Source organism: Cyprinus carpio, chromosome A1 (assembly GCF_018340385.1).
Source record: "Cyprinus carpio isolate SPL01 chromosome A1, ASM1834038v1, whole genome shotgun sequence".
NCBI classification, from domain to species: Eukaryota; Metazoa; Chordata; class Actinopteri; order Cypriniformes; family Cyprinidae; genus Cyprinus; species Cyprinus carpio.
This window is the reverse complement of record NC_056572.1, coordinates 28,932,858-28,947,221: the sequence shown is the minus strand read 5'-3', so window position 1 is coordinate 28,947,221 and position 14,364 is coordinate 28,932,858. Positions and strand designations below refer to the sequence as shown.

The window sequence follows — 14,364 nt, the reverse complement described above, 5'->3', positions numbered from 1 at the left end:
CAAAAGTGTGTCTTTTTCCAAAAAAAAAAAAAAACTTTTGGAAAAAAGTACAGTATTTTTTTTATATCTCATAAATAAAGATAAAATATTTATGTATCCCCTCCCCTTTCCAACCCAAAACAAAATGTTAAATCAAAGGCAGTTACTTCAGAGATCATAACATGCAATTGATATACTTACAGCACTGGACAAACTATTCCTACCAACCCCTCGAATCTGACCCCAAACATATCCCACCCACCCCATCCCAGTACAATCCTTAAATAGATCAGCTCACTGAAGAAAAACAAAAGAAAACACTCTCTCTACTGATCATAAATTCTCTCTCTGTTCTAGCTGAGGATGTGATATTCACTCGCTCGTCATGGAGACTCCAGTAGTTGCGTGTTTATATACAGGAAGTTCCGGGGGAAAAAAACGCAAACGGATTTGATTCGAGTGACTGCATAGTGAGTATTTGGTTTAATTACAGATGGGGCAACATGATAATTTAACAAAATAATAACAACAACAACAATTCTAGAAAGCAATAAAGACTCAAACAACATGACGGCAAAGTACACGCCTGAGCACACACTCCAAAAATAACAGTGATGCTGCAACACACACACACACACACACACACACACACACACACAAGTGACGAACAATAACTAATGAAACCGCAGCACGCACTGGTTTAGTTGGTGTTTGGGGCGTGTACAACTACCGTCAGCAGAAATGGGTTCAATATCTCTGTCCTATTCACAGAAATGCCTTTTTCAGAAAATCAAAACACACACACACACACATAAAGAACTGATGCTTTGATATCTGAATCGATTAAAAGCAAATAAAAAAATAATAATTTCAAATGAAAAACAAATTAGAATAGTGCCAGAAAACAGTGAATGGAAGTACACTTTAAACAAAGCAGAATCCTTATAGATTAGCATCTCAGATCATATTTCCATAGAGGTGCATGTGAGCAAAATAAAACCCCAACAGTGAAGGGTGACCCGCCACTGTCTCACAGGAAATTACATCCATGAAGCTGTAGATCCCTCATCCGAGGTCCTCAGAATAACAATCCAGCATCATCTAGTATAACAATAATCATCCTAATGACAACGCCACTGGTTTGAATCTGTTTTATTGATGACACCTTTGGTGTGTAATGCTGCAGTCGTATCTATAAGGTCTACTGAGAGAATGACGGACAGACAGACAGGCAGGCACCACAGTATCTGTGATGAACATCAACACCAAACAGGAAATCAGTGTTATGTCGACAGCAAGAATCCTGTTAGAGATTCTATTTGGAGTGAAGAAACTATTGGGAGGTAAATAGTTGCAGCTCGTTGTTGAATATAGTGTTAGGAAAAACAAAGCATTTGACATTTTCGGACTTTTTGTTTGATTTGTCAAATCCAATTCATTGGAAAACTAATGGACTTCCAAAATGGCGATCATGATTGGATCCCAAAGGAATCTGCAAACCGCTGTATTTGGGGCAAAATCTCTAGTCTTCCTTGCCTAAAAATGTGTTTAATGAATAGTCAAATTAACAATAGCACAACCAAAACAGACAAAATATTTGAAGAGGAGAACGTATTACAACTGATGAGTTTGATTCGAATAAAACTCATGAATTCATCCACCGCAGGACGGACACAGGAGGACGATTACGAACATATCTGCCTGCGTGATCTGCAGCTAACGGTGTAACAAAGGAATCTAGCTCAAATATATATAGATATTACCAGCTGGTGTCTATTATTTTGTACAAATAACTGGAAGTCATTCTAATTAGTTGCCTACAGTGAGCGGTGATGTTTGTGTGAGGTTGGCATAGTGGCATAGTTTCAAAAACAAAACTAGATATAAATATAGATATAGGTCTATATATTCTCAATTTTCTTCACTTCCTCACTTGCTTTCTCTTTGCCTCTTAAAGGATGACATTATGCATTTTACACCTAAATTATTTTCGTATTTGGTAAATGTGTAGACATTGCAGTGTTTTATGCATTTGGTAAAAAAAAAAAAGAAAAAGGATTTTCCTTTGGGGAATATAATCATTGACAGCAGCATCTAAAGTAAACAGTAGCAGCAAGTAAGATAATAAATAAATATAATAATAGTAATAATAATAATAGCAAACAAAGTTTCAAGGATAATGAAAAACAGTAAGATGCATAACAACACAAACTAATTAACCCCCCCAAAAATAAAAATTGGTACATTGGTTCAAAACAATTGAAAGCTTTTATGCAACATCCAGCTAGCTCAACACAATGATCGAGAAAACAACCAACACCTGTTAACTGTCAGCCTCTAAAAATGAGCCAATACTTTCAATAAGACTTCACTGGAGACTTTCTTTAATACTTTCTATATGCCTTCCTCCAATTTTCCCCTCCCATCCCGTTATTTCCTCTGCTACGCTCATTACGCTCTCTTCAGTCCCTTATATATCACCATACTTCCTGTCTCAACGTACCGTTACCATCTACATCTTTTGCATATTTTCTTTTTCTTCCCGCACTCTTTCTCACACAGTCTAGCGGTGATTTTGGCTTTTTAAAGCAGTGAATCTCAAACTCTACAGCTTTGGTTGTGAAAGTCGCTGAACATCTCCAGCACAACCCACGAGCAGGTGCTGAAATCCTCTGAGAACAACGGCTTGGCAGAAAAAAAGCAGTGCTATCAAAAAAATTAAAAATAAATAAAAAGCTTTGGTTTGCAGGAACTCAAATGCTCATGAGAAAAAGAGAACGGCGAAGAGAATGAAATGATGAACGGTTGTCGGGTGAATCAGAGCAGAAATGTTCCACTCACAAAACAAGCCATTTTTTTTCCATTCTCGTTGAGAAAATGCTCTAAACGAACTGCTCTCACTGCAGAAACTCCCCCGCTTGTCTCTCAACACCACTCTGAGTGACTATGACAACATCTCTCATCTATGCTTCTGGTGACTTGATTACAGTTTCTTCCTCACTCTAAGACTGAAGCACACAGCTAAATCTTGTTAAAATACCCATTTCTAACACTTGTCTTCCTGAGGTGTGCACTGTGTATGACTTTACACATTCTGGGCTAATTTTTTTGTGTTTTATCTAGTGATAGACCGATACATAGTCCAATATTTGGCCATTTTGAGATTATCGCCATTGGCCGATGAACAGAGGCGTTTCTAGATATCGTCATCAGCCAATGAAAATGAAGTGTGTAATTTCTGAAGACTAGCATAACGGAATTACACAAACACCAACGTTATAAGAACAATTCCCCCGTCTGCCATTGGTCAGACAAAAGAGATAGTCCCGCCCCAAATTTACACTATTGGTTTAACCAATGTCGCCGAGTCAGGCTTCTCAAACAAACTGGTCATTTATAGTTGTCTCTGCATATTAAATTGGGATACGCACTTCATCTTATCGGTCAATCACTAGTTTTATCTTAATATTCAACTTTTCTTAGCCAATACGTCTATTTTCAATATATGAAATTCCAGACCAAACTAGTTATAACAAGCTAAACACCAAGGATTAGAAACTCTGCGACTAAGAATCACTTACTCTTTAAGTACACATTACATTTACTGAAATATCTGCTGATGCTTGCTAGCAAAAGAATACTTCTATAAAACATATATCACACAGCTATTATCTAGCTAACTTCTATTTGCTTAGATTTGCCTAATGGCTAAGTGTACTTAAACCGTACAGGAAAGTGAAGAGCTAGGACTGATAAACGGATAACACACACACACACACACACACACACACACACCATTGCACAGTGTTGTTCGACTACTCTGTTCAGTCCCTGAGTAAGGGGCTACGGAGGATTTGGATTTCGAAGTGAACGGACTGTACGTTTACTCTTGCGGCTAACCTTTATACGGCAGTCAGTGATCGTGGTTTAGTGAAACAGTGTGTTACCGTAAATGTATGTGACTGTGTTAGACTGCAATGGTCCATCCTGTTCGATGGGTGGATGAAAAGGACAAAAAGATTTCAGATTTACATCAAACCTGCCCAGGATTGTCTGTCGATCAGTCAAACTCCCAACTGAACATTCTCTCTTTTGTTTCAGCCATTTCTCGCTCTCAAACGGTCCATTGCCACTCCATCCTGTCTTTTTCATTTACATGATTTATATTTCAAGCCTGTCCACCTGTCTCTTTAAATCAACCTCTCAAAATCGCATCATTCTTTCTCTCCCGACATCCCTCCGTTCCTCTCAGTCTCCGCCTGGCTACCTGCTGAAGAGAGAGTGGAGCTGGTGATGGCTGAAGCACTGGCTGCTGCGAGGAGACTCTGTGCGCTCCATCACCGTCTGGAACCAGCCCGCCACGTGTACTTCTGACACTTCATAACGACGGATAAAACTGTGCTCCTACAGAAATAAAGACCACTCGTGTGAACAAATGATCAAACTGAGCACTACAACAGATGCTCGAGTTACACTGGAGACTGAGACTTACAAGCAGCTTGTGGTATTTTGGCCTTTTTCTGTGATCCTTTGTGAGGCTGTAGAGACAACAAAACTCACACATGAACATAACAGACAGATACTGGTGCTAAAATTTCATGTTTAGGTAACGTCATGTGAGTGTACCAGTCTTTGACGAAGGACTGAAAGTCAGGGGAAAAGCCCATGCTGAGAGGAAGGACCGGCGGGTCCTCTTGCAGAACTTTGGTGAGAACCTCAAAGTCTGTCTTGCAGTTCTTGTACGGAAACTGTCCCGTGGCTAGCTCCACCTACAGGTGAAGAGGAATAATTTCTTATAGTAGTATGTGTACTGTTGACTGTTTTTTGAAATACATCTCCTTACTTACATTTACACTACTGTTCAAAAGTTTGGAGTCAGTGTGATTTTTTAAAATGTTTTTCAAAGAAGTCTCACCAATGCTGCATTTATTTAATCAAAATATACAGAAATATTGTGAAATATTATTACAATTCAAAATAACTGATGGCAGAGCTGGATTTTTTATTTCCTAGCTGAATAAAAATATTAATTTCCTTTGAGATCCCAAACTTTCAATTAAAATGAGCTAAAAGAGTGATCATAATTAATTATATAACACCCCCTACACAAATCCAACTGCTGGTCAGCAAAGTAATCCAAATAAACAAGTGTTGGCTCAACAAAATGTGGAAAGAACTCACCAGAGAAATGCCAAGACTCCAGACGTCAGCTCTGATGTCATAGTCGGGTTTACTGGGGTCTGGAGGATCTATTCTCTCAGGCTAGAAAAAGATGATGCATAATATGGTAAAGGTGGCCAAACACTAAATCTTACATTATGTCTGCTAAATTTAAAATATTTCCTCTTAATTTGAAAAAATTTTTTTTTTTTTTTTTTTTTTTTTTTTTACATTTTTCAAAATCTTTATGACTCTGAAACTCAGACTTTAGGTCCATGCGCTTACCGCCATGTATGCAGCACAGCCGGCGCTGCGAGTTTTGGCCTTAGAATCTACCAGTCGGCCACTAATGCCAAAATCACACAGTTTGATCTGCCCTTTGGCATCCAACAGGATATTAGATGGCTTCACGTCTCGGTGAATGACACCATGTTTCTCTTTTAGATAAAGCAGAGCCTTAACAATCTACATGAGAATAAAAAGAGCAAGATGAAAAGAGATTCTGAGGTTCAACTTGCAAGCAGACCAATATCTAAGCAGTAAAATGTGCCATTCTGAATCAGGTGAATTTAAAGGAAGACTTACGGCCACGGTCATCTTTCCCAGAATGGCCTCTGGTATGGGCCCCTGGATCCGCTTCTTCAGCTTCTCTGCACATGTCCCCATTAGTTCCATGGCAATGAACACATCCGTCTACAGAAGAAGACACACCACTCAATAATTCAAGTAATTCAATACATTGACCATAAAACAGTGGTACTCAGTTCAAGAGCTCCAATCTGTACATTTCTTTGCCAGCAAAGGTCCTAAAATTGCAAAAAAAAAAAAAAAAAAAAAAAAAAAAAAAAAAAATTTAACTTTAGAAGTCAATATGTTATATGGCTACAAAATTAACAAGATTATAAAGATTTCAGAAATATTCATAATATTTCAGTTTGCCAGCTAAATCACTAATTAATCCTAAATAGTTGCTGATTTAAGACCCATTTTTCCTACTAAATTTGGAACCGCTCTAAAAAGCATCGGAACTTTTCACTTCATAGCCATCACTTTAAAGAGTAATGACGCCTAATTAAGATCTAATAATGATAAATAGAACTGAAATTCTGATCAAATAAATCAGATTATCAATGCCACAGACCCTGGAAGCGGTAACTAAGCACAGATCGTAAGTGTGGTACTCACATTGGTGACAATTGCTCCAAAGCACTGAATGATGTACGGACAGTCATGACTCTTCAACACAACATCTAGATCCATGAGGATTCTCTTATTCTCATCTTTATTACCCGTCCTCCTCATTTGCTGCAGGGAAAAACACACATGAATAAACACTACTAGAACAACACAAACCAAGAGCAGTGATGTAATTAGTAAACAGTAATTACTCCTGCCTTAACTACTGTTTTAATGACTCGGTAATTACAAGGAAAGTTCAAGACAACAAATACGTGGATACACAAATGCCTTCATACGAAAATTTGATTATAGAGTACATTTTCTGGATAATATTTGAATTTCTTCTGGCTTTAGTACAATGGCAAGTACAAGGGATTCATCATATTTAAGTGTGGTTGATCAAAAGTTTTTAAAACCCCTTTTAAAATCCCATCCCATCCCTGCATTACCAGGGACAACAGATTGAGCAGAGAAACCAGGAGCTGAACCGACCTTAACTGCGATGACATGGCCAGTCTTCTCAAAGCGAACTTTAAACACCTGTCCACAGGTTCCACTGCCGATCTCCCCTTCACTGATCAGATCCGTCACCTCTGCAGGGTAACGCTGAAAAAGATACACACACACACACACAAGTGTTCAGGCACTTTTTCCCACATTTAATAACTCCAGAATATAACCGATGACTCACCTGTCCATCAATCTTCAGATATCCTGTTTGTTTCATGATTTCCTGCAACTTCTGATCAATTTCAGCACTGAAGATAAAAAAAATAAACAGATTACCACACCAGATTTTTATATTCTAAAACTGAGAACTGTGCAAACTCCAGTATGCTGTGTGTGTGACATACTTCTCCAGGCTCTTCTGTAGGCTGTAGGTTGGGGTGGGAAGCGTAAGCATTTGTCGGGGTCTGCTAGGGTACGAGGGGTGTTGAGGAGAGCTTTCTGAGGAGGACGAGCGACTTCCTCCATCGTTGGCCAATGGCAGCTGTAGGGCTGTAGAGAAAGACAAGAAGGTTGGAAAGAGTCAGAGAAAGGACAGAAGACAGTGACTGTCAATTCACGCTCATTACTGGGACAAATGTTAATGAATGTTCAAGGACCCTAAATTAAGATCCTCAGATCTGAAGGCCTAGAATATGACCGCTTATCCAGATTCAATCTGAGGTCTATTTTCCCCTCACAGTAAAGTAGGCTACTGAGAATTGGGGTAACATGTATAAAAGCACATATGAATATGTATAATTCACAATGAAACTGTAGATTTTTATGAGAATAATGTGTGTGTTATCGTTAGTTGTTGTAACATTTTATATTATTTTGTATAATAACAGATTAGTTTTATAGTAATAATAATATTAATATTAATCTTTAGTAATATGACCTAGATTTTTCATGACAATTTTTGTGAAATTCACTGCATCCTAATAGTGAGCTGTGGAACACATTTTGGGTGAATGTTTAATGACTATCTAGAGGAAATGGAATCCAAAGAGAGCCCACTTTACCATCCGAGATGGCATTTGTGACAATTTAAAATCTTGAGAAAACATCAGTCAAATAAAAGTCCAAGTCATGCCAAGATCAGACACACTCACACACAGAAATGACGAGGGCTGCCAAACAGTGAAAACCAGCCAATGGAGTTAGTGTTAGCATTCCCAGCATGCACCAGGACAAGCAGGAGTCGCCAACAGGTGACATTTGACATTCGCTCACCAAACCGTGCAAAACTAAACATTTTATAGATTTCCTATACGTCGTTTGAGCATAGAAACAGCACTGCTTTTTCAGGAGAAATGGATAACTGTCGAACTTCTGATTCCTCCTCAGGAAAACCTGTTCATGGGAGAGAATCTGTTAGCTTGGGTTAGTCAGTGAGGTCAAGCAATCTGGTGCAGAACACCTGCTGGACACACACATACAGGGGCCGACATGGCCATAATCAACATCTGTGCAGAAAACAGAGCCGAAGCCGTCTCTTCTGGAAAGAACGGACAGAGAGCTGAGAGACAGGAGAGGCCAGACAAGCTCAAACCCAAGTTACAGTTGAACACAGAACACCCTGTCGAGTGCCACCATAGCTTTGTGTTTGTGTGGATGTCTTCACTCACAGTCGGGTCGTGCAGTTATAGCCACAACATGCATCTGATCTTCTAACAAATCCTATACACACAGCTCTCACATTCACAACACACACGCTTGCTGCTCCTTTTTCATAGTGAGGTGGAAAAGAGAATGAACTGAACAAATGAAAAAGAGGAAGATGATTATTTTAATATAGACAAAGTGAAGAAGTAAGATTGAGATCAAGAGATTTTAGCATGAAAGTAGGAGAATGGCTGTGTTCTCTAAACAAACATCATGCATTTGAACAAATAAATAATTAAAGAAATGCTTACGTAAGTGAGATTAATGACAGAAAGCTGTATGAGATCAAAGCCACCATGAAATAAAACGGACCCTATTTACTTCATAAATTAACTTTTTAGGATTTATTTTTGATTTAAGGTTAGATCAATACCAAAAAAATTACTAAAATGGCTGACAACATATTCAATAGTTAAACAGTTATTCAATAATTAATTGACATTCGATTCTTACCGCCTTTTGTAGTTAACATGCTCAATAAGTTTGCCTTTTTATTTGAAAGAAATTAACTATATTATTCAGAAAAGGATGCTATCAATTGATCAAAAGTGATGGTAAAGACATTTATAAAGTTACAAAAGATGTATTTATATCATTTTATAATGTTTTTTTTTTCACAAAAAATATTAAGCAACACAAGTTTTCAACATTGAAAATAATAAATGTTTCTTGAGCAGCAAATCAGCATGATAGAATGATTTCAAAATGATGCTGAAAATTTAGCTTTGCAATCACAGGAATAAATTACACTTTAAAATATATTAAACAGTTCTTTAAAAAACAGAAAACAATGTAATATGTGATTTAAAACTGTAATAAAACATTACGGCTTTTACTATATTTTGGGATCAGATAAATGCAGCTTTGGTGAGCATAAGAAACTTTTCAAAAACATTTCAAAGATTTTACAGACCACAGACCTTTATATAATATTTATCTGGAAGTGCACATTAATCCAGAGCATTCATGATTATTCGTCAAAATGTAGCAACTAGGCTCTGCTTCTGAAACAACTTTGCTTTTCATCTGACACACACCTGTCATACAGAGACCGCTGTTCACAACCAATCAATTGCTGATAGATAAAACCAAGTTCTGCCCTGCATTTATTATTGCTAAACACCCTGTTTCATTCCACTCTGTGAATGTAAAAAGAGAAGTGAGTGTCATTTCATGTTGACTTTTTGATAGAGAGTGTGGGAAATAGAGAAAAGGAATGAGCGGTGATAGAAGGATGACTGAGAAAGAGAAGAGAGCATGCAGAGGGTGATGTAGTGCATGTGACCTGCAAGATAAAGAGACAGAGAGAGAGAGAGAGAGAGAGAGAGAGAGACACAGAGAGAGAGAGAGAGAGAGAGAGAGAGAGAGGGAGAGGGGAAACAAACAAACAATAAACCTGGAGGGAGGGTGATGCAGCGTGATGTAGTGGTGATGATGATGATGATGATGATGATGATGGTACCTGCGCGCTGGGAGGGGGCTGGAGCTGGACTGAGCTGGATCACGATGACTAGATACAGAGGAGAGAAAATACACACACACTCATTACTAAAAGCCCACACACACCTCCAGGAATCACTGCGTCCCTCTCTTCAAACGTTATGATTCACCTTCAACACGATCACACTCCATCTAACCCAAATAATACTGACACAATCTGAAAAAAAAAACTACATCCACATCCAGCTGATGACAAAGAATGATAGAGGGAAAATCTGTTAATTCAGCCGAGTGTATTTAAATATTTCTTATACCGGAGAAATACTAAATTAAAAAAAGTAGCTGAAACTATGATCAATTAAAATGAAAGTTCACTCAAAAACAAAAATTCTGTCATAATTTACATGTAAGGCTGTACGATTTAATTATATATATATATATATATATATATATATATATATATATATATATATATAATATATATATATATACATACATACACACACACACTCTGGGATTTGATGATAAAAACTTTTAAACAATATTTTGTTTCTTCCACAAGAGAAAGAAAGCCATACAGGTTTGGAACAACATGAGGGTGTGTAAATTATGCCAGAATTTACATTTTTGGGTGAACTATCTCTGTATAATAAATAAATAATAAATAACTCAAAAGTCGAACTCACATAAACTCAAAAAACTCAAACACACACCAATAAGGCTTAAGCTAATTCTCAAAAAAATAAATAAAAGCCAATCTTATAAATTCAACAAAAATGCTTAAAAGGTTAGTTCATCCCGAAATGAAAATTCTGTCCTGATTTACTCACCCTGAAGTTGTTTATGCGAATAAAAGCATTAATTAAATATGTTTATCATATAAAATGATTGTGTCTCTTCAGAAGGCTTAGATTAAATTACTCAACTGAGATTTATTTATTTTTCATCCTTTTACGAACATTTTGGAGCATCAGAGTTTTGTGTTAAAAGACTCTCAATGGAGTGACAGAAATTTCTCAGATTTTCATTTAAAAATAAAATTTTTTTAAATTCTTCATTTGTGTCCCGAAGACGAACACCTTTTTTTCCTTGGAAACAACATTAGGGTGACAGATGACAGAATTTTCATTTTGGGTCAAAAAATCCCTTAAAAACTAATTCTCAGATAAAATGAAATAAAATGCAATCTCACACAATCAACAACTAACTCTCAGATCTCTTACTTTTCTCTGAGATATATATATATATATATATATATATGACCATTTATCATTATCATATGTTCTCTACTAGCTTTAATCAGTCTTCAAGCATGTAACAAAATCCAGATGCTCAAAATGATTTCTGTATAATTTAAAAAGAGTTTTTGATCACTCAGGGTACAAAAAAAGAACCACCACAAGACAGAAACTCATCCAAGTGGATGCCTCACACTGGTGCTGCTTGAGGAGAGACCCACTACATGATGTAAGGCAATTTGGGTGTACGACAATACACAATAAAGCGCTATATGAATGCATCATTCATTCATTCATTCATTCATTCAAACTGACATGAACACTGATGGTCCAGTAGCTTGATGTACTGGGACATCAACACATCAGCTCAGAGAACAGACCTTACACTTCACTCACACAGCTACAACCCGAGTCTTGTACATTAAATAAATGTTAAAACACTCTGAGTGATCTGAAATGTCACTCCTGACATGATCCCTTCATCACGATCACTACAATGTAGCCATGATATCAAGACACAAGCTTAAGACATTAAATTATAAAGGAGAAGGGGGGGAAAAAACATACATTTTCTCTAAATACAGACTACTGACAGTCTCAGAGAAAACCAAACCAGCGATTCAAAACAATACAAGTCTGTTAAGACTGATGATTTTACGACACTAAACACCAACAGCCTCTCTACGAGAAGGTATTCATTTAGACATGGAAAAACGGACAGACTGATATGAGAGTATCAGGGCCTGCTAAACACAGCTAGCCGCCAGGCTAACGCTAGTGAGCTGACTGCCAGAGATGTTTATGATTTATTTACTTTAAAGAACAAATCTGTGGTAAACAATCTGGAGACAAACCCTGATTGACAAAATCCCCGAGACCTCTGACCGAGAGCCATGAGCGTCAGTGTGAGTGAAGTGTCAGGATTTGATCGGTTTGTTTGTTTATATCATGTAGAGTGTGTGTTTCGTCCCTCCGTCATGACGTTCAATCCCTCGTTCACTCTCTCGCGCACTCACTTGGCCTCGGACGCGTCCGCTGCGGGCTCACGTCGATGCTCAGGTCGATTCGTTTGCGGGCTTCTTTATTTTCCTGCTTGAGCTTCTCCTCGATTCGGGAGAGTCTCTGCTCCAGCGACGACATCTTGAAAACTTCAGCAGCACCATCAAGCGCCGCAACTCACTGCCCGCTAGCGGCGGCCGAGCGGAGCACAGCGCCTCCAGACGCCCTCCAGCGACGCTAAATTCAGATCTGAAACACCCAAGAGCAGATTCAGCAATCATACGTTTCGTCTACGTATCCAGTAGAATCTTCTTACTTCTCATTAATGTCTTTATTTTGATGTATTCTATAATACTGTCGTTATCATATTTATTACTGCTCCTGGCTCTTTTTTGTCTTTTTTTCTTTTTAAATTGATGTTATTAGGCAATATTGTTTGTAAAACAGCGCCACTTGCCCCTAGCGGCCACTGCGGGTAACAACAACATTGACTAGCGGAGCAAGTTCGTTTTTACAGGGAAATGTGTCCTTGTTTAATTCAGGATAGTCTGTAAAAATGCATAGACAACACAACAACACAAACACGTGTAAATCTCAACAACAGCTTTATAAATACAACTCATGTGATAGGTCTGATGGATTAGTCAGACAGTTTCCCATTTCAGGAAAAAAGGAGGACAAGTTGTTAAATGATACACAGGTCTTTCATTTACAAATATTTTATGTATGTTTTTTTTTTTCAGTTTTGCTACATTTTGTTCACAGTGTGCATGAGTATTATTTTTTTGTCTTCATCCAATTGTGAGTGTGCGATCAAATGCTTAAAAAACTATTTAACTGCTCCTTGCAAGTAACAGATATGTCAAGTTGTGCTGTTTGCACAAAATAATCGTTCAAAGGCATCAAAACAGCTCTGAGGTAATAAAGTGTGTGAAATCAGAACTAACACGTTACAGTCACTAGTCACCATTCATTTGTATCATGATTAAAACAAACAACAGATACCATTTTCTGTTTAACAGATATCTATTTAAAAGCATGTATAAAATCAGAGAAAGTATCTGCTATTTGAGGCCATGGAGTCTTTGAACAAGAAGTGGTTTTGATTTATCAAATCGTCCAACTAGTGTGAAAAAAAAAAAGTTTGCAGATGTACTTTCAGTGACAAACAAAATCAATAATTGGACCTTGAATAATCAACACTATACTCCAGTACAATATTCCCAATCAAAAGGGCAAATATTTGAGTTCTCAAATACCTTGATCTGTCATTTTGTCACAGGACACTCTGTCTTGATGTACTGTTATTTTACATATACTATTGTAAGGTAAATGACATGAATTCACTTTTCAGACAAGACGAATCTCCCACATGAGCCTGAGAATACAAAAAGAAACATGTCTCAAAATGTATTTAAAACTAAATGCAGCAACAAAAAAGTGAAGTAATGCTGACAGACTGAATTTACATGTTTCCTAGCTGTCACATTTAAAGTGTGAAACACATTCCACTTTTTTTTAATGATTAGCCAATCAAGATTTAAGATTCTAGTCATTTGTTTCCCTCACTGAAGTGAAAAAGTAAACAGGAAGAACAAAAACCAGGGCAGACAGGAACTATATTTTAAGGCATTCTGTTTATGTAACAGGTTTGTTTGTTTTTGTAAAGGTAACCATACTAAAAGTGCACTTAATGAATGGAGGCCAAGCTGTCCGCTCTACTATATTTCAATATGCTTGACTTTCACATGTAACTTGTAAGAGATGAGGCGCTTGAAGATGTATGAGAGATACCCAGAATGAACAAGTCTAAAGAGGTTTTAACTCCTTAACCACTGAGAACTTCAACAGCAAGTACACATTTATAAATATTAGCCAATTAAATAATCCAGCTTTCAGCGTGACTCTCTTTATCCATCTAACGTCAAAGTGTCTGCAGAAAAGCATCTCTTCAACAAGTTCCTTCGGGAATGGTGATTATTCAGACAGTATCGTCCCGTTTAAATGGACATCGTACGAGTAATGGAAGGCTTTGCAGATATTACCAGTTTTTTTTTTCCCTAAATGTGAGAATGAACAGAAATGCATTTCCCAACATGCTCTTGCTCGTATCATTTACAAAAGTTGACAGATGTTTCTGTGTGACCTTTATTGATTTGCTTCAAGTTTTAAAATATACCTTCACATTGTCTTAAGACAAGATGCATTTTTTTTA

The 14,364-nt window shown here is 37.3% G+C and overlaps 2 protein-coding genes across 5 annotated transcripts in view; both read right to left on the bottom strand.

Annotated features, from left to right (window-relative positions):
• Window positions 1–433: 433 nt before the first annotated feature.
• On the bottom strand, window positions 434–13,500 carry LOC109066208 (dual specificity mitogen-activated protein kinase kinase 7-like). 4 transcript variants are annotated; one of them, XM_042761029.1, is made up of 13 exons: window positions 13,409–13,500; window positions 12,167–12,398; window positions 9,935–9,982; window positions 7,173–7,317; window positions 7,010–7,076; window positions 6,811–6,924; window positions 6,325–6,444; window positions 5,725–5,832; window positions 5,425–5,604; window positions 5,161–5,241; window positions 4,606–4,748; window positions 4,472–4,517; window positions 434–4,383 (listed from the first exon to the last, which is right to left on the bottom strand). In XM_042761029.1, exons 2-13 carry the CDS (start codon window positions 12,288–12,290, stop codon window positions 4,243–4,245), a joined length of 1,317 nt encoding a protein of 438 aa, XP_042616963.1. In that variant the 5' UTR covers window positions 12,291–12,398; window positions 13,409–13,500; the 3' UTR covers window positions 434–4,242. The 4 variants fall into 4 exon arrangements, with proteins under 4 accessions (XP_042616963.1, XP_042616975.1, XP_042616969.1 ...); XM_042761041.1 differs by lacking the exon at window positions 13,409–13,500 and adding an exon at window positions 7,920–8,160 and having other exon boundaries at window positions 12,167–12,240; XM_042761035.1 differs by lacking the exon at window positions 9,935–9,982.
• Window positions 12,654–14,364, bottom strand: part of LOC109066263 (serine/threonine-protein kinase N1-like) — a 37,200-nt gene continuing 35,489 nt past the window's right edge. Inside the window, exon 23 of the transcript XR_006160507.1 lies at window positions 12,654–13,527. The gene's annotated coding sequence lies outside the window, so the exon portion shown is untranslated. The remainder of the gene's footprint in view (window positions 13,528–14,364) is intronic.